The sequence below is a fragment of the Plutella xylostella genome, chromosome 3 (assembly GCF_932276165.1).
Source record: "Plutella xylostella chromosome 3, ilPluXylo3.1, whole genome shotgun sequence".
In the NCBI taxonomy this organism is placed as follows: Eukaryota; Metazoa; Arthropoda; class Insecta; order Lepidoptera; family Plutellidae; genus Plutella; species Plutella xylostella.
Window position 1 is genome coordinate 6,517,700 of NC_063983.1, and position 19,676 is coordinate 6,537,375.

General features: G+C 37.9%; 1 protein-coding gene across 1 annotated transcript; it reads left to right on the forward strand.

Moving 5' to 3' along the window:
* Positions 1 to 1,838: 1,838 nt before the first annotated feature.
* LOC105396067 (protein odd-skipped) lies at positions 1,839 to 4,627 on the forward strand. Its single transcript, XM_038117331.2, has 3 exons — positions 1,839 to 2,103; positions 2,405 to 2,978; positions 3,715 to 4,627. The coding sequence occupies exons 1-3, from the start codon at positions 2,025 to 2,027 to the stop codon at positions 4,112 to 4,114; spliced, it is 1,053 nt and encodes a 350-aa protein (XP_037973259.2). The 5' UTR covers positions 1,839 to 2,024; the 3' UTR covers positions 4,115 to 4,627.
* Positions 4,628 to 19,676: the final 15,049 nt, after the last annotated feature.

Sequence of the window (19,676 nt, forward strand, 5' to 3'; positions counted from 1 at the left end):
GAGTTTTAGACGAAACGAGCCTTATGCCACATAAGTCTTGGTAAAGTGATGGTTCGGCCAAAAAAGTTTAGACCATACGAGTTATGCGAAATGAGTTTTGGTCAATAAAGATTATGCCAGATGAGCGGAACCCCCTGAAGTTATTTAGACTCAAGTTATACGACAAGGTATTATACGACACAGTACCTCCACTACATTAAGGTAGATACACATAGGTGTACTGTGTCAAGCAGTCGGGCACTTATGATCCAACTAACATGGCATACGCTGCGTCGACAGGCATTCACGATTGTATACAACAGCAACATGCAGTCGAGAGTCAAGGCTAAGAGTAATGATTCGCTGATGAAAGATTTGAATGAAATGAGCCGATAAGGTCATAGGTACTATAAATGAACTCCTTGTTAAAAGTGCTTAGCTAAGTAACTACCTTATTGATCTTAAGTACCTACGTTACCTACGTAAGTACTGGTAAGTCAGCTACACTAACATAAATAAACAAAATACAAGTGTACCTAAGTAGTAGGCAAGTGCATCGCTGTACAATCTAGTGATAGTATTTATTGTAAAATATGTTGGATTAATAAATAATAAATAAATAGAAATAAAAAAACTGTAATTCTGTACATGTACCCAAGCAGAATATTTTCGTTGCTGTTCTAACATGTAAAATAATTTGTTTTATTTATTGATTTGTTGATTTTTTTCATTACATGGCTAACACCTTTTGGTAGCTACTTAGTTTATTTTTAGATTGATTTTCTAGTAGCTTAGTTTTAAAGTTCTCTTCTCCTCTCTTTTAATCCATGGTGTCAACTTCCTGCATACCAAATTTCATGAGGATTTGTCCAGTTATTTTTACATGATAGAGGCACAAATATCCTTAAACACAAATTTCCGCGTTTATAAAACACTCTTCTGGATCTTTTTCATTTCCATGATTGAAGCTTGGCTATAATAGGTTGGTTGTTGGTATGTTTGTAGTAGTTTGTACTGGTTTAAATATTCTACGAAGACTACCTAGAGCCCTAGCAAAATTCATAAATAGACCTTATGTAGAATATTCAGGAAATTTCCTATTCCTAGATTGTGCTTCACTTTCTACTTCCTTGTTTCATTGTGTTAATGTGTTCACTGTTAGTGCGAGTAGGTACCTAATTGATTGCACATTATACGGATTGATGATTCATTTAATTAACTCCCTGTCAGCTCCAAATGATCTTTAGATTAATTGAGGTAGCAGATATATATCATAGTGTGTCCATTACTTAATTGAATGATGACTTACTAGGCTAATTTGTAATGAACAATATCATTAGAAGGTAAGACATGAAAGTGATTCACTTTCTCTTTTAAAATCTCACACTTTTCAACAACAAGACAAGTTGGTATTAACGTAACGCTCTACATGGAAACTATCTAGCGGCGGCGTCTATCTTCTCAATCTACATTCACAATGCGATATCCAAAAGCAATCTGTACCCACTTGCACAGAAATCCATTCAAAGGCTTGCCTACAAAACGAAATTACAACATCCATCCTTTCACCTAATGGCTTCACTAGAACTTTTGTGTCACCGGCAATTTGCATCGCAATCCCTACAATTACAATCTAGAACGGCATAAGTTGCTATTACAAAGTTCTATCTGTTCACAACAGGGGAGTATCGAAGGACTTTGTCATAGTAAATAATAGTAAATATGCAGTACGTTTAGGTGCGTTGGTGCGGGCGATTACGATCGATTCCGAAGGCAGAGCTCGGTAGGCCCCGCCCACTAGGAGGCGCATGGCTGCCTCGGCAGCCGGGTGCGGCGGCCCCTTTGATCTCCCCCCTCCAGCGGGCGCGCGCGCGGGCCGGCCTCGCTCCACGCACACTACCTCATACCACATCTCGCGCTCCCCCAAGCCGGTTGTCATCTCCCAAACCGGTTGAGCTCTGACGCCAGGTGATACCAAAGTGCCAGCGACGTAATAGTGAACCAGTGTTTTAGTTTTGTTTGGACAACTTGTGAACTCAGTGGAAATGGAAGATAAGCCGTACAGTGTTGACAGTTCGGACGATATCAATATCGACGAAGACGAGCATATTGAGGAGAATCACAGTACGTATTCTTGTTCTTTAGTAGATGTAGAGTTTGTAGGAGTCGTCCGAATTTGCTTTTATGTTTGTTTAAGTATTAATAATACCAAATTGTACGATATCAATATTTACATATTAGTAACTAATGGGTAGGCCGGAACTACCTATTCTTTATCATCAAGTGTTTCAATATAAATAGTTTTAACTTCTATAAGTTTAGTTTCTTCATAATAATATTTGGAAACTCTTTTCGAGTCTTTAGGTTCATCATTTAAATCAAATATAAATCTGCATATCTAAATATCAATTCCCTAACTCCTCAGGTTACCCTCCGGACTTCCCGATCGAGGCGTTGGTGAAGCTGGAGCGTCCCTCCCCTCCCCTCCCGACCCCCCCGCACACCCCCACGGACGACACCCCCCCCGCGGTGGTGGTCTCCCGCCACCAGCCGCGCGCCTGGCCGCTGCCCTACCCGTCCTACCCGCGCCCAGTCATGAACGCACCCTACGAGAAGCTCCCAGTGCCACCGCAGGCCTACCCGCACCCCGCCATGCAGGCCTACGTGCAAGCGCAAGTCACCGCTCTGCAGCCGACAGCGCCCTACCAAGCCATGATCTTCAACCAGTGGATCAGGAACACCGCGCTGTACCACCACTCTCTGCGGTACCCGGGCGCCATGGCCCAGAGAATGCCCGGCCGCAACCCGCCGCCGCTCCGAGCGCCCGGCGCCCCCGGCACCAGGCCCAAGAAGCAGTTCATCTGCAAATACTGCAACAGACAGTTCACCAAGTCGTACAATCTGCTGATCCACGAGCGTACCCACACCGACGAGCGGCCCTACTCGTGCGACATCTGCGGGAAGGCCTTCCGCAGACAAGACCACCTCAGAGACCACAGGTAAATGTCATATCAATTTCAACCATTAACATTTTTTGTTCTTGACAAACTTACGACCGAACAGAGTGTTTGCCATTCGATACTTAGTTGTTGACCCCGAATTTTATGTCATTCCGCTCGGATATCACTTATCACGTTACGACTTTATCTTTAAATTTCGTATAACTTCGCATTCGTAAATAATCAAGATAAGCACTCTATGTTAATGGACTAGATAAACTCTTGCCCATAAATTTTGAAGGTGTTGGCGATATTGGAAATCAATTACCACCGTCAAGACCTCAAATAATTTAATGTTCACCTTCTAATATACCAACAACGTGATTTAAGACGTGTTTCACCGAGGCATTGTTGATAAGAGAAAAAAATAAAAGTGTAAACCTTTTTGTGAGGTCGCGACGATATGGCGATGGCCGCACGCGCTCCGCCACAACCGGTTCCATTCTTTACGATCACCATATCTGCCTCGCTCCGCTGTTCAACAAATTAAACGTTATATTTCTTCGCTTTTACGAGACAAACTTATTTTCCTCTCAAATTCATTACCAGTCTAATGTGTCCGTAATTCTAAATTACCTCAATTTTCATTCGAAACGCTTATTATTCAGTTCCCTTTCATGGTATATTGAACCATAAAAACCACGCTGGTTTATTTACACTGATCTCGTTAAATACTTTTTATTTCAACAAGTGAAAGTTGATCTTTTTGTCTGACCTTTGTTTTCTATCTTTCCAGATACATTCACTCGAAAGAAAAGCCTTTCAAGTGTACAGAATGCGGGAAAGGTTTCTGCCAGTCGCGGACCCTGGCGGTTCACAAGATCCTCCACATGGAAGAGTCTCCTCACAAGTGCCCGGTTTGCAACAAGAGCTTCAACCAGAGGTCTAACTTGAAGACGCATTTGATGACTCACACTGACGCCAGCAAACATCACTTGGAGCACCTAGATGCTTGCCAAGAGGTTTCTTCCACAAGCCAAGTTCCAGAGAGTTCTCTGTTGGACCTTTCGCACAAGCCTTCAACTCCAAATCAGTCATACCCACCTCAACCCGTAGCGTGTCCCTCTCAACAATCACCTGTCGAAGCACCAAAAAAACCATTAGGTTTCTCTATAGAAGACATTATGAAGCGCTAATTTCAAACCATTATTTTCAAATATTTGCCAAAGATACTTGTTTCTCACCGACTGATCACTAACATTTCATTGTATAATGCATGATCTCAGTAGATTGTAAATAACTCATAATAACTTTTAACAAGATCAATAGTAATTCTTTGCAAATATTCGAATTTCATCTTTATTTGATGTAGAAAAAGACTGACATTTATGTTTAAATATTTTATGTTATTTGTTATGTTTGTATTATTTTATTTATGGTGAATTTCTTTAGTCTTAAGTTTATAGAAAACTAAAGTTACCGAAAAGTATTACCGACATCTATTCCAAATTATGAGGCTATGATGACTTCTGTTAGGAATCCTCTCAAAGATATTGTAAGTATAATTGATATAGTTATATAGGGTAAGGTTTCAACTGTAAATTTTGTAAATATGTTAATTAGATTATAGTTTCTTAAGTTTGAGGCTAAACTTACAAATTCTAAATATAAGTATCTAAAAATTAAAAGAAAATACAATCGTCTACTTATTTGTGTCGTTTTAATTTACCTTTAGGTACCTTTCTAGCATCTGCCACCTAAAATGAAATTTTATTTAAATTTGACGAAAGTCCGAGTACTCGACGGGGTTCTCTTAGACAAGTACCTAGTGTTTCTCATAATTTAGGTATACTCCCACACTATGGATAGTCAGCGACTGAGAATAATCTGACTGGCCAATCCTATCACCACTAAACCCTAGTCACCGTCCCGGTAAGAAGAAGTTAATATCCACTACTATGGACCAAGTATAGAGTATAGAAGTGACATGATTACAAGTTGTTCACTGTACGACAGTAACTGTAGTTAACTAATCCGTCGGTATCAGCAGATAATTCTGTTAAACTCAAACAATTCTACTTAATTATTGGTAAAAGTATGCTTTGCTATCATTGGGCTCGCGATCGACATTTAGGTACATTAGTAGTAGTGGAGTAGTATTTGTATGTATTTAGTTGTAGGTACTATGAACATAACTTTGAAATTTTAACGAACATACCTAAGTAACATGACAATCATGACGCTCAATTTAGTTAAATTTATATTATTACTGGTTTATACCTATATTCTGAATAAAAAAAGAGGATTACCCATTACCCAGCTATGACAAAAAAACACTCGTAGTAACTACACGGTTTGACTAATTGCTTACGAAGTTGCGTGCACAAACGGACATCATATAGATGTATCGTGCGTGAAATGTGTTTTACGTGCGAATAAAGACATGTTATTAAAATGGCCACTGTAATTAAGGTGATATACGAGTGTTTTCCTGCTGAGTGCTGATCTCCGTTTTTATAGGCATTAGGTAGGTACCTAAGTACTTACCTATGTGTAAGTTCTTGAGCACGTAAAGTTGGCACACACATTTTTGTTATTATTTGGTAATGTTTTGAAGTATCGGAATTTCAGCAGAAAGTTACTCTAGAGACCAGTGACTGAAAAAAGTGAGGCTGTAGGTTGTGTACATACTATAAAATATAATATACCTACAGGAGATGAAAATATTTAAGTGCGCCATCTATCGGCCAGCTTCTGAACTGCGCGATGTCATTTGTCACAGCGCGATGTCGCTACGCGCAGCTTTGGAGCTTTTGAGCCAAAGCTCAACTCTTTATCAGAAACAGCAGTAGAGTAGAGTAACAGTAGTAGTTAGAGTAGTTAATAATGTAAATATTAGTTTGTAAGTACCTACTCTAGAAATAATGATTTGCATGCTAATATAATTTGGCTAAACATGAGCACTTTTCGATAATATTGATATCTATGTAATACCATGTTTTACGCAAATAAAGTATTCTTCTATTCTAGCAAAAATATATGACATAATTATTATAGTATAGGTACAAAAATATTAGTTTTGCAATTTTTAATTTTGAGAATATATACCGACGTTTCTACGATAACTATTCGATTACTGGATAATGTAGTACCAACAGACTTCAATACAATATAACTTCAAAAAAAACACACACAACATACACATCAATTATGATAATACTTATAATATAAAAGAGATACATACGTAGGTAGGTAATATTAAAGGAAAGACAGAATAATGTTCCTTTATTTGTCTTTTGAAGCAGAACAGTATGATGAATGATGAACAAGCATTCAAATAATGCAAGTAAATTAACAGAATTTATGTATACTTACATAGGTTCTTAAAGGACTTTATTATTTTGTAATTTATTCTAAATATAGTCTTTATTAAATTTAAATTGTATTTAGAACTTTGTGTATATTTTCCCAGATTGTAGCGATTTAGTAATAAATAACGACGCAGCCATTTAATTAAAATCGCAGGTATTTCTAACTCCAACTGATCCCGAGGCCTAAAGTGGATCCGTCTAAAATGATTGCGAATCACTGTATCTCTGATTGACGATTGCCAATTTGCCAGTCAATGAAAATTGCATTCACAGCCATTCGATTAAGCTCAATCGGAGCTAAACTTGCGAAATCCTCTTCAGATGGGAATTTTCCCAGGATTTCGTTTGGATTTCGACCGGGGAGTGATTTTAATAATTGTTTTGATTATTGCTTGGATGAACCGCGCCCCAATTAACGGCAATCGGGACGGATTAAAATCGAATTTAGAGATTCTCTTGAGTAATATTTCAAGCGCTTTGGCTGTCGGTAGACGCGGCTGATCTTAGGAGCCCTACAGTTGATTTATGAAGTTTGAATTGATTTATCGGATAAATGAGTGAATGTTGTTGCCTAGTTCTGATCGATAGATTTATTGTTTCAATTATGGTAATATGAACATTTCGGGAGCTGTCTATCGATTTAAATAACACTTGGAGGTAGGAATCCATTTGAATCTATTACGGGACGTAGGTTGTAAGGTACGACGGTTCATGTGTTCAATGATTCAAAGACATACTTTTTCCTCATAACTCTTTTTTCAGTTGGATGTTAAAACTGAAATAGAGTCACAATTTCTGTAACTATTAAGTGGGCTTCAAAATACCTAAATAATATATGAAATCAGGTAATTGTACTTCCTTATACCGTTATCCAAAGAACTTCTCAAGCTTCCAGCAACACACAGTTTACTAGGTTGTGAACCATAGATTTAGAACATCAAAAAATGTATTACATTATTATTAATGACGAAAATTGCTTCAGCCTGCAGCCAAATAATATTAACGTAACAACCATCTGAAGTAGCACACAAGAAGTAGACGAATTATATATAAATTTATTGCCACTTAGGTGAAATAATTATATTTGATACCGATAATTTTGTAGGTGATTTATGTTGCTGTTCTTTTGTTTTTGATGTAGAGATGGTATTAAATTAAGGGAATAGTAGGTAAGTTATTTGATTCTTATAAGGAACCAGCCTGTAAGTTTCTCTATTATAATTTTATTTGAAAAATATTTTAGATTTTTTACCCATGTTTCATCTCGGATCTAATTATTTAACTGACACGTAAATAAGCAACAGCATATAAGCACAAATATATCATACATTATTACTACGTTTTTTTTTCAGAAATTATTGGGATTCTTTACTAAAAGCAACACCATTACTTTTATTGAATCCTCAAATCTAAATCACCCCAGCCTTATTATTGAACTTGTGGTAAAGACCCCTAAACAGGTGACGGCAGGGGTGATAATTGCCTGCAATGGAGGCCAATCAACGATGTATGACAGCTGCCAATCATGTTATAGTATTTGTATGAATATAATAAAATTTGTTATTGCATTGTGAACTTTGTGATAGAGTGTTAGGAGTGAATATTCAGTGTGAATGATGCCCTGCGTGACTTGGCTAGGTTGGCGCGTGTTGTACGTTACGGTGAAGGATATTAGCTGGAGATATCAAAATAAAAGAGTGTGAAACCAAAATCGAATTTCTATTGTTCATAATATTTAATACAGTATTTATTAGGTACTTTTCATTATTTAATTTAATAAACAATGAAGTGTACACTTATATAAATAAACTGCTACTTTTAAATGCTAAATTACAATTAATTCACATATACCTAATAAACTTAATTAAATAAATAAATAAATAAATAAATAAATATGTGGGGACATCTCACACACGGCCATCCGACCCCAAGCTAGGCAGAACCTGTGTTATGGGTGTCGGACAACTGATATATCTACACAAATACATAGATAGATAGATACTAAATATAAATATCAACACCCAAGACCCGAGTACAAATATCTGTCTTTAAACAAATATCTGCCCCAGCCGGGAATCGAACCCGGGACCTTCGGCATAGCAGTCAGGGCCACTAACCACTACGCCATTCGGTCGTCGTCGTCGAATTAATATTAAGGTACCTATATCTGAATTTATAATTAAAGTTAACACATTTTGTAGAGTGAGCAGTGCAAAGAAGACACCTAAGTTTTAATAATATGTGTTTTAATAGATTTTTGTTTTACTCTATTTAACACGTACCGGTAACTAATTATATAATCTAGTGTAATTTTTTACATATCATTCTTATTTCAAAACATAAAAAATAAAAATCTTTACTATTTCCTACATTCTTACTGTTACTTATGTAGTTGAAACAAACAGCGTTAAGTAGGCTTTATTATAATAAAATAACCAAAACAGATCAGTGAAGTGCAAAAGAAACAATAATTACGTGGCATAATTTTATGACTAGACACGACATGAGCCATCACAATGAGACCTTTCGTTCAACTGTCATGTAAGCTCAATATGATTGACAAGCAAATCGGAGACCCAGCACCTTTACTATGCAGGTAAGTAGGAACTTGTACAGTCGATTTCGACCTTATTAACGGGAAATAAAGAATTAAATATAGTTCACGAGACTAGCTAGACTTGGAAATATAAGCTTTATTATGTTGTGGAGCTGACTAAAGCTTTTCCACTATAAATAATAATATCATGAAAAAAACTGTAAATACTTAGGGTAGGGTACTGTAAGTACCTACGTACAGTTATAAGCATGGACTGCGTTAAAACACGGGAAAAAATATGTGAGTTAAATTATAATAATTACTTAACAAGTAATAATGCGAACGTAACAGAAATGTGGGTCTTGACAAGTTCATTTTATACTGCAATAGATAGCAAAAAAATGCAATTCGAAAAATCCACCTCCTTATCGCAATTTTTTCCCTATTTGTTAAAACGCATTTATACTACATCAGTTCTAACCGTTGAACCCATTTCAGTAATTAAATAGCATCATAATAGATGAGTAATTATCTCAGAAGGGGTACTAAACTACCTCTTAGTTAAAAAAGACTCGGTTCTATTCATTTCGAATCACCTTCTAAGTAAAACAGGTAAGCGGAAAAAATAGGAAATCGATGCAACGACAGACGTATAATTATAAAGGAACCAAAATGCGGGATTTTGTTGTGAACCCGTTATTAAATGGTTACAATTCTGTGGGCAAATGCGGTTATAATCGGTGCTGTAGTTCTGAATGATATGGGAATAGAATATAGTAATTTTGTTGTGACGTAAAATATAGCTTACGGGTCCTACTCTCAAGACAGAAATCTTTAACTGTCAGTCTGGATCGTCATCGGAAAATGATATTTCGATCGGCAATGATTAGGGTAACTTTTTGAAGAGAATTATAAGTTTTGACAGTTGTAATGTCCTACTAATTTCGCATTTTGCGGTCACTTTTATGGCAGTTGTCTCTACGTGCCTTCCTGTGCTTTTTCTGCGACTTTATAATATATAAATTGGTGTGGAGACAATTTCATTTCGGTAATAAAATGTTTTCTTTTGTTTGAAATGATATAATTTAATATACCTAATAGTCACAAAATTACTACTCCGACTTTGTCCATCCATGGAATGAAGAATATTTATGCGAAGGAAATTTAGGCTTGATTTCAGTCTGTCAAATATTAAGTTATTACTACTTACTACATTACATAGTACCTACCTATTTATTAACAAATAAAACCAAAAACTTTTAACACTCACAATCCAACGCCACGCCCACGCCACGCCGACGCCACCGCCGCTCCGCTACAATATTTGCCAATTTCCCTCTCTATGATTATATCAATGAAACAGTTCATAACATTAATCAAAAGGCCTTATAACTAACCATAATTTCCCAGTAAAATGACTAACTGACTGGCGCCACTGATCTACCGGCTACTTGGCCAAAAGACCAACCGCAAAGCTTAATCAGCCATAACTCATAATTATCCCGACATTTTGGGGAAATTCGTATAATGAGTGAGATAGAGTCGGGAACATCAATGGAGCTTTTTGGTGTAATGCTACCTTGTACGAGTAAACGAGATGTTGCAAAAAGTTACAAAAAAAATAAAATTAAAAAAAAATATTCATTGTACACAAAATATAGACAAGTTACACACAGGTTTACAAACAGACTTAAATTTATTTATTACTCTGATTTACTACTTAATTTATTCATAAAAACATATAAGTCACAAACATGCATTATATCCACTAAAAGTTTCGTCAAAAAAAAAAAATTAATAATAATTATAATATAACTACAAATATACTTACTACTTACTTATTATAACTAACTAATCAAAAATACCCCTCCGAGCCACACCCGACCCAAAGGTACCCATGACACTGGCAGCGTTACCACGCTGCACAGCCAGGGATAGCCTCTGCATCAGGTGTGCCCCAGAAGAAGATCCCAGACCACGACTCCTCAAGCGACTTAAATTAATCAATTTATCATGAATACAGCGGGCTTATTGTCAAGAAAATTTATGAGATTCAACGATGAGTCTACGATGAAACAATCACTCCTATCAGCCGTCTGAATACCAAGTGCACGGAAGGAGGACAACTTATGTGACTGGCTTGCTCAAGTTACTGAAAGCCCTGTGCTGACGACTTGACTTTTATCGTCATATTTTTTAAGTCACGGTATTCATACAATTTCACTGCTATTTATTTATCGCATTTGCGAACCTACATATGAGTTTATGTGCCGTATATATTATATACCAAGGGATTATTATATTTCTGCGACGATATGTGGCGCTACAAAAAAATCATGGTGCCTCTAACTGCGCTATGATGGTCATAAATTGTAGCACGAATAAAATATTAACCTCTGAAAGATGACATGTATGTGAGCCTGTTTGTTTTAATGTAACTGTTAAATCTCCACATGATAGGAGAAATGCCCTTAAGAAAATGCATGCCCTTAAAGCATTATATAATAAGATTCATTTTAGCAAGCTTTTATTAAGGAATTAGTGTACTTAGATAAATGGACTTGATGTAGTTCAAAGGTGGTCATAACTACCGTTTAGAGTAATTTTATTAGTTTTATTACTGAGATAACGTCCACGTTTCTTCAACGCGTGGCTGATCCTGATGACACTGATTACAGTTCAAGTAAAGCCGAGAAGAGTCTGAAGTAATACAAAAAAGTGTTGAACAAAATTTAAGAATAAGAAAACCAGTAACTTTCTGCTAACTTTATGAAAACGCTAAACCTATATAATAACCTAGATCACCTAAAAAACGCTACAAAAACAAAGACCAAAATCGAAATCACCTGCACCACAACACCCAGAGCATTAACTTTCGGGTCCTCACGACTTTTGCCTAAAGCCAAAATGCTTATTAGGGTTGTGCCTGCACCTGTGTGAATATTCTCATAATCCCTAATTAGAGGTTAGCTTGGACCTTCCAAAGTAAAGCCGAAATCGCCCAGCAGTTTCGATCCTTACTGTGGAGGCAATAAATTGTTCGACATTTGACCTCTTGGACCGTTTTTTGGAGAATTCGCCCTCCAGCGGTCTCGGTTCATCCGTAGCTGCTTGCTTCTTTTTTGAGACAATTCAGACTCGACCACAGATATTACACCATAATGTAGGTACTTATAGGCATTACACAGTGACTAAATAATTAAATACTTAAATAAATAAAATTAAGAGTATAACAATTTTCTCACAGATATTTGTCACAAAATCAATAGATTTCCCACGAAGATAGTGACAAGCTAAACGTGAGAAGAACATCGACAAATCATCTACACTAGCACCTACGCCTAAACTGGGCTTATGCAAATGACAATTCCATCCTTTTCCTTATCGACGCATACGCAACGTTCACGTACAATTATCCGGCATTATCCCACATAAATCGAGCTAGTCCGCTCGCACCGATGTCGGATATATTTTATAATCTCGGTGGATCGTCAACTGTGGCGGATTGCCGCGGGCCGCCCCGCCCGCTCTGACTCTTTCCCACGTGCCCCGAATGCTTCGATCGCGTGTGACCTCTCCTGCTCACTGAATCCAAGAACCTCGCCACCACAGACTAAGAAATCTCCATGCGCGACACGAGAAACTCTGCCAGTATCGACACTGGCTGTTTTTGGATTAGTTTGTTCTGTGCCCTCATTAGGTACTACATCATCGTAGTCTGTAAAGTGATGGATGGTTGCCGTTGCTGCTGCAGCGGCTCTACCGTTTGCTTCAGGCGAAAGTTTGAGCCTCTCACATTTTAGTAAAGCGTTTACGACCGTGGGATTTTCTACATCAACAAACTGTTTTAGGAGATTTTGTTAATGATAAAAGCCTGGGTTTTAGGGCGTGACTTTTAGCCCAGGAATTCTGTGCACCAGGTCTTTTAGGTTTTATTGTGAATGAACGACTTTTTTGAAACTATCCGGAGATATTTCAGAGAAATCCACAAACAAGATTACTTTTGCTTTGAATGATGTTTAACGTAATTTAAGCATCGTGTAATAGCCTTATCCCCTGTAATGACGATGCTAAGCGACCGCAGAGGCGATTACAAGCGTTTACCGAGTTATTCGGTAATCGATCGGACATGCGGTAATATTGGGAACTTCGGAGGGAAATATGTGAAGAATTCCTTAGGAAATCCACCTGGCGACGTCTGGATCGAGGAATTTTGACTGAATTTTCATAATTATAATACTTGCTGCGTCGGTACAGATTGAGAGCTATATTATTTGGCTATCATTATCCTAAACTTACGGTCAAAATTCAATCTAATGACCTACTTGGATACCGCGTATCTTCCCTACTTTCAACCTGGTTAGGGGATCTCATAAGCATTATGTAGAAATTAGTTAAAGCGGCGAAATCTTTACCGTGAAGTGACTCCCAGAAACCATTAAGTCGGCTGTGTCGGGTCACGCGCCCCGTACGGAGCCACCCCCGCCGGCGCGGGCGGCGCGATCAACTCGATCCGTTGCGGCCTACCGCCAATTAGGGCCAATTTTCGACTAGCACAAAGGGCCCGTGTTGTCCTAAAGATCATTCGGCGGTAATTAAAACAAATAGGGTCAAAAAAGGCCTGCCCGAGGCGCCACAGGGCGGGCCCGGCGCGCGACCCGCCGTCGCCGACGGCCCTACAGCCCCCTCATTATAATCTTAATCTAATTATTGAATTCGTACAATGTTGTGTTTACATTTTTTTTCTAATTTGCCTCACTATACTTAAGTCGGAACGCGTAAGCGCTAAATGGCACGTTTAGGGTAATATATCATATGAAAGCGAGTCACTGTAGCGCCGACGGCCGTGTTCTCACGGTTGCTTGCGGGTTTTTTGGGACATTGAACATTTTGAGGCTTAGGTGTATCGGTATAGACATTAGGGCGGTCTCATAAGACATTATTATAAGGCGTCCTCGTTTTAAAGTTAGCCTCTAGATGATTGTCACGATTTTTGTTGCATTCCATTTTCAGGGGCAATGATAGGTTTTATAGAGTTTGATCGTAATTCGATTTTAGATTCTGAACTAGGATGATTGGTAAGAAGAATGTGTTGTATGCACAAATATAAAACGAAAGAAGTTTTCTGGGTACCTAATATTTTTTTTATCAAAATTGAATCATGATATTTTTTATTGCTACATTATTACACACTATTTCGGGTACTTATAAGTTAACCTAACATCTTATTCACATTAATGTCAGAAAAAAAACATCGTTTTATAAATGAAACCAAAACGTCAGACAACTTTTCACGAACAAAACAAAGGGTACAAGGCATTACATAAAAAGCACCAGTCAATGCGCGCGCGCGCAACTAACATTGACAGCTCATTGGAATAGTTGAAATAACCGCCGCGAGGCGCCACGGTCGCTTTCCTCGGCTGTCTCCGCCGGTCCTCGGCCGTCCTCCGCGCGCTCGTGTGATCCTCATCCATCATGGCCAGTAACGACCTTTATGCAAAACATTCACGGAGTTGTCTTCTCATAATTTATGATATGTATAGAGTGGATAAGTCGGGGTGTTAGTGAAGGTTTTAGTATGTTGGGTTAAGAATGTTGAGTATTTCAATGTTCATTATCATGTTTAAGAATTTTTCCCTGTACAGTGGACCAGTGGTATACGTAACCGTAGTATTTCAAATAAATGATTAATAAGAAAAAAACGTGAATGCAGTCATACTCTACCACTCGTAACTTCTAATTACTGAATTGAAAGAACACTATTAAAAGACAGTATCTGGTCTTCACAATGGGATTTATAACAAAACTGAAATAACTTTTTTCTATAGAAAAAATAATTATTGTTTTAACTGTTTTTAAAGAGGGGTGTTATAATATTTACGTTTCCGTGTATCTGTGTCTGTGGTAGCGTAACTCTCAAACGGCTGAAACGATTTACATTTTGTTTTTTCAGGGTGATTTTGTAACCCCTAGTGTTCATAGCCACGTCTCATTAAAATCTGTTAAGTAGTTTGTATGAGGATTTCTTGGCCCATAGGTTTCTGCTTAATCAATCTCCACAGCTCTTCGTTCGAAATGGTTCGTGGCCAGTAAATCCACAAGATCCGCCTTAATCATTTATTTCTAAATACTTGTATCTTGCTTGATAGACCTTTCCGAAAGAACCAAGTCTCGCACCCATACCTATAATAGCACCGTTAGACTCGAAAATACTCACTTTTGTTCGCCGGGTGACGGGTGATGGCGCTGGAGCTCCACGCTGTTTTTAACTGGACAAACGCGACTCTTGCCTTGTTCAGACGACTTTCGATATCCAAGTCTGTCCCACATGTGAAACATTACATACTTATGTCAAACACCATCCACCATTTGCCTTTACATTGATAAATAATTATTTCATAGTTATGACTTAACAGCTCCATATACTTCCATCCCTAAGTTTTACGATTCCATTCTATAATTTATACGTACGTACAGGTCATTATTTACTGTTTCGCCCGAGGACACGCGCCGGGTCAAAAGATGCCACCACAAAACATTATACAGCTCAGCCAGCAGTCATAATGGCATGTCTAATAAAAAATGCATGTAAATATACCACGGCTCATTATTATAGAAATTAAAGTTGTTGGAATTGGGTTTCGACTTTCGAATTTGATTGGTAACTAGAATATTATTGTAGTTGGATGGTTCTAGGTCAAGTACTTTCATTGTTTACGTAATCAATAAAAATTATTTTGATTGCAAAATATATATTTTCATGATTTTGAAATACTTATTTGTATTTATTTAATCTAAATAAGGGAAGGGAAGTATTTTCTCGTTTGGGCCCCGTGCCGTGCCTGAGCCGTGAACTCATTTTGACAACGATTTTCAAAGCAGAGTCTGCGTTTTTCTATGGTTTTCGGATTCAAATGATTGCATTCAACACTAATTACTTCATAAATGTTATTAGTTTCGACTTCGCGATATCCCCTCTGGTTCGATATTGGAGCAATTCGGCAATCGAAAGTTCGAATTACAAAAATTCGCACCGCATTCCAAAGAGTTTTCATAATGAGAACATAAATACTTCATGCGAAGAATGAAGACGCGACGCTCGCCCGCTCATTAATGCTCATTTGAAACGATATTTAGAGACCTATTACTTTATGTTAAGGGTTATTAGGAATGTAATGTAACTTAAATCTATCGATTATTTTCAATCAAAATATTGAGAGTATTAATTAATTATAGTTAAGTATTGTATTGTAATCTTTGATCATTGACAGCGGTTCCTGAATGTTTTTCTTACAGAATCCTATAATGTTCACCTTTTTCAGGACCATAGCTGAGGCTTTTGCACCTATTTTCATATACATTTTTGCGCTGCAAGCGCTTGATTTCAGTATTCGAGGATCATCTAGGGGCCTGTCACAGAACCTCTTTAAGAATAGTTTTCAGATAATTCTTCACAAGTAAATAATACAAATTGAAACAATAATAGAGGACTTTAAGCAATTAGGTATTTCATGTCAGTTAATTCATATAAATTAAAGTTTTTTTTTCATGAAATAACTACACCTTAACTACGCACTTAAAGGACTATACCTTCTCAATATTCTTGGTTATGATGCTGTTGATTTACAAAGCGTTCGGCTCAGATGCGTATGTATGCGCATGATTCATAGCAGTTCGGTACACATCGTTAGTGTCACACAGGCGGTTTATACCGAGCAAATAAAGTTACGGTAAAAGTACACGTATTAAATTATTTATATGTTAAATTATTCAGCTGGTTACGCTTATTTCCGATTGGGTGACGATGGCGACGAACAGAATGTGATTAGAATCTGTAGTGGTACTCTCGACGCGCAATCGATTGTGTCACGCTTGCCTTCGAGTCATTTGGCACTCTGGAACACGATGGTGGCGCCACCTTGCCTACCGTATTTGGTGGTTTTCGGGTGAACTAGTCTAAATTCGGTTACGAACGCAAGTTGGTACTCTTGACCGCCATTTTGACAGTTGTCAATATTGAACATACTGGATATACGCAATCGCTAAGGCAAGAAGAAAAAAGTAACTTTATTACTTGTATTTGTACTTGTGAGTGGCGATTTTGTGTGGTTTTGTGTGGTACTGGTATTTGAGACTAAAGGTGCTGTGTTATGGCTTATTTAGCACTACGAATAGCGATTTTGCGCAATGCGCAGCGAAGAGATATCCGGAGGCGCAAAAATCAGCGGCGAATGCTGAGATATTTGGACGAAGCAGTGGAAATGGGACAGGCGGAGTTCGTCGATAATTACCGCCTCACAAAAGAACTTTTTGATGAACTATGTGGAGACATAGAGCCCTTCATGAAGTAAGGGTTTAGGCCTAGTCCACCACGCTGGCCTAGTGCGGGTTGGTGGACCCCAACACAAGCAAGCTTGTGCTGAAAGAGTTTATTTATTTATTTGAAGACCAACAAATGATACACTTGTTACATACATCAAGGCTACATAAATAAAATACAGTACAGGCCTCTGACTAGGATTAAGGACTGCTGAAGCAGCAACCGGGCCCCACGGCTTAACGTAAGCACGGAAGCGTCCAGAAAAGAACCACTTGAAATTGGTCACCCATACAATTGCTGACCGTGCCAGTTGTTGCTTAACCTCAGTGATCGGTTACGATCGCTGAGGCCCGCTCGACTACAGACGCTTCGATAGTGTCAACTTGACACTATTCACGACAGTTTTTGTTATTTTTTCCTTTTCATTCATTCTTTCACAAAGTCGTAAAAAAAGTTTCAAACAATCGTAACCAAATTTTAAGTGAAACCGAATTGTAACCAAATAGACGTCAAGAGTACCAAATCTAAATTGAAATTGGTTCTGACTCGAGCACAATATTAACGCAATATGAATAAACGTCTTGCGTATCAAGAGTAGCAGTACTGGACTGGAGGATTAGGTCTGAGAGGGTGCGAAGTTCCTGTATGTGGCTCTCTCGAGTGGAACTTTTGCACATATCCCCTTAATTTCAACTCAGCCAGCCTAGCTCCCGAGTAAACTGAATGAAATGAGTACTTTGGAAGGTTTGTAAGAGCAGTTAACTGCAATTGTATTGAGAAAGGGGTGCCTGAAAGAAGCTCCGCTGCACCCAAGGCAGTCGGCGACTGACGCTCATTGAATGGCCAATCTTTTCACCACAGTGACAAACCTAAGCCAAACCAAGCTATTCTAGTGTTTGCCGGAAAGAAAAAATGTCGGGAAACCAGACATCATTGAAATTTACTTATACCTTGTAACGTGTATTGATATCATCTTAGAGCGATACTATATTTTGCTTTAAATTGTTTCAGCAAGTGTAGCATTTAGGGCGCGTCCATAGGGCCTACTTGTACAATAAATAAAGGCGTGTTTCACAGTGAAATGTGGCCGGTTTCCCCTCGTTACAAGCCTAGCCGCTGTGACGGGAGCTGAGTCCTATCTAGACAGATCTAGATATCTACCGATCTGCTTCAGTTATGGGCGTAGACGGTAGTGTGAAATATTTTTGTTTAGGTTAGCGTGAAAATGGGGTGAAGTACTAGTAGTGTAAGGTGAACTGGTAGTTAGTGTCCTGTGTTATATCAATGCGGTCTAAAATTATGTAGTTAATATTATGTATAAGATCATAATATTATCCAACACAACATTAAAGATCTACACTACTTTGAAAATTGGAAGCGCTTGTTTTCTATTGAATTACCAACATGTGCACTAAAATATAGAAGAGAAACTCTACAATTTTCTTATTTTTTTGTAAAGCTCAGTGTAAGTACGAGTAGGTATATTGAAATGCGAAAAACAACTGCTATTGGCGCTTAAAAACTGTCCAGTAATCTTCCACTGTTCACCAATAATACATATGCCACATATTACTTCAACCTGTGAACCCGACCGTGGGAAAGCCGGCCGGGAATCGAACCTGAGTCGTCACGTCGCGCGTAGACTCACAAATTACAAGCCGGCCTTTGTACGTGTTTGACAAATCGAATCGAATTTAATACGAGCATTAGCTACTATTATGGGAATGCAAAATATCGTAGTTTTTTTTGTTGTTTGAGTAAAAAGTTCGTGGGCACTGTGAACGATTCTTTAACAATCATTAGCAAGACCCATTTCTCAGTCTTAACGAAACTGAATATTTAATAAAACACAATATGTATTTTAATAAGCACGACTATTTTGTGCAAATTTAAACTGTGATAATTGAATTTCTTCAATATCAAAACTTTCAGCAAGTATGAAAACACGACGGCTTTTTGTGGTTTCTACATGTGACGTATAATGAAATACACAATGCAACCAAGCTTTTGCACATGCCCTGAGTAATTGACTATCGTGGCAATCTTAATGTAATACATACGTCTCTATCTAGATGTGGAAAGAAACACATACCTAGGTATAATATATGTACACACACTGTTATAAAGAGTGTTGTAAAGTGTTAAATTGAATCAAAAGGGGTCAACCCATCAAGGGGCGCATCCAGAACAGTTTTTGTTTCTGAAAATTTACATAAACTATTTTGCTTATTCGCGTAACTTTTCTTTATGAGTTGTTGCATGATATTTTTTTATCTTCTGGAATTTCCAAATGTCGTACCTAGAACAATGGTTATTCAGAATGAAGGGCTCGCGCGTTTTCTCTTTAAATACCCCTTTTGCAATGTATTCCACTCCACACCCTGCATTCACGCATTGTTAAATCAAATGTATGTATGCATACTGAAATTTATAGTAAATAAGCAACCAGCCTATCAGTACATCTCACTCACACACATGCTACTTGCACAATAGAACCAAGGCTGCCCTATCTTCCTGGCCTATCGGAA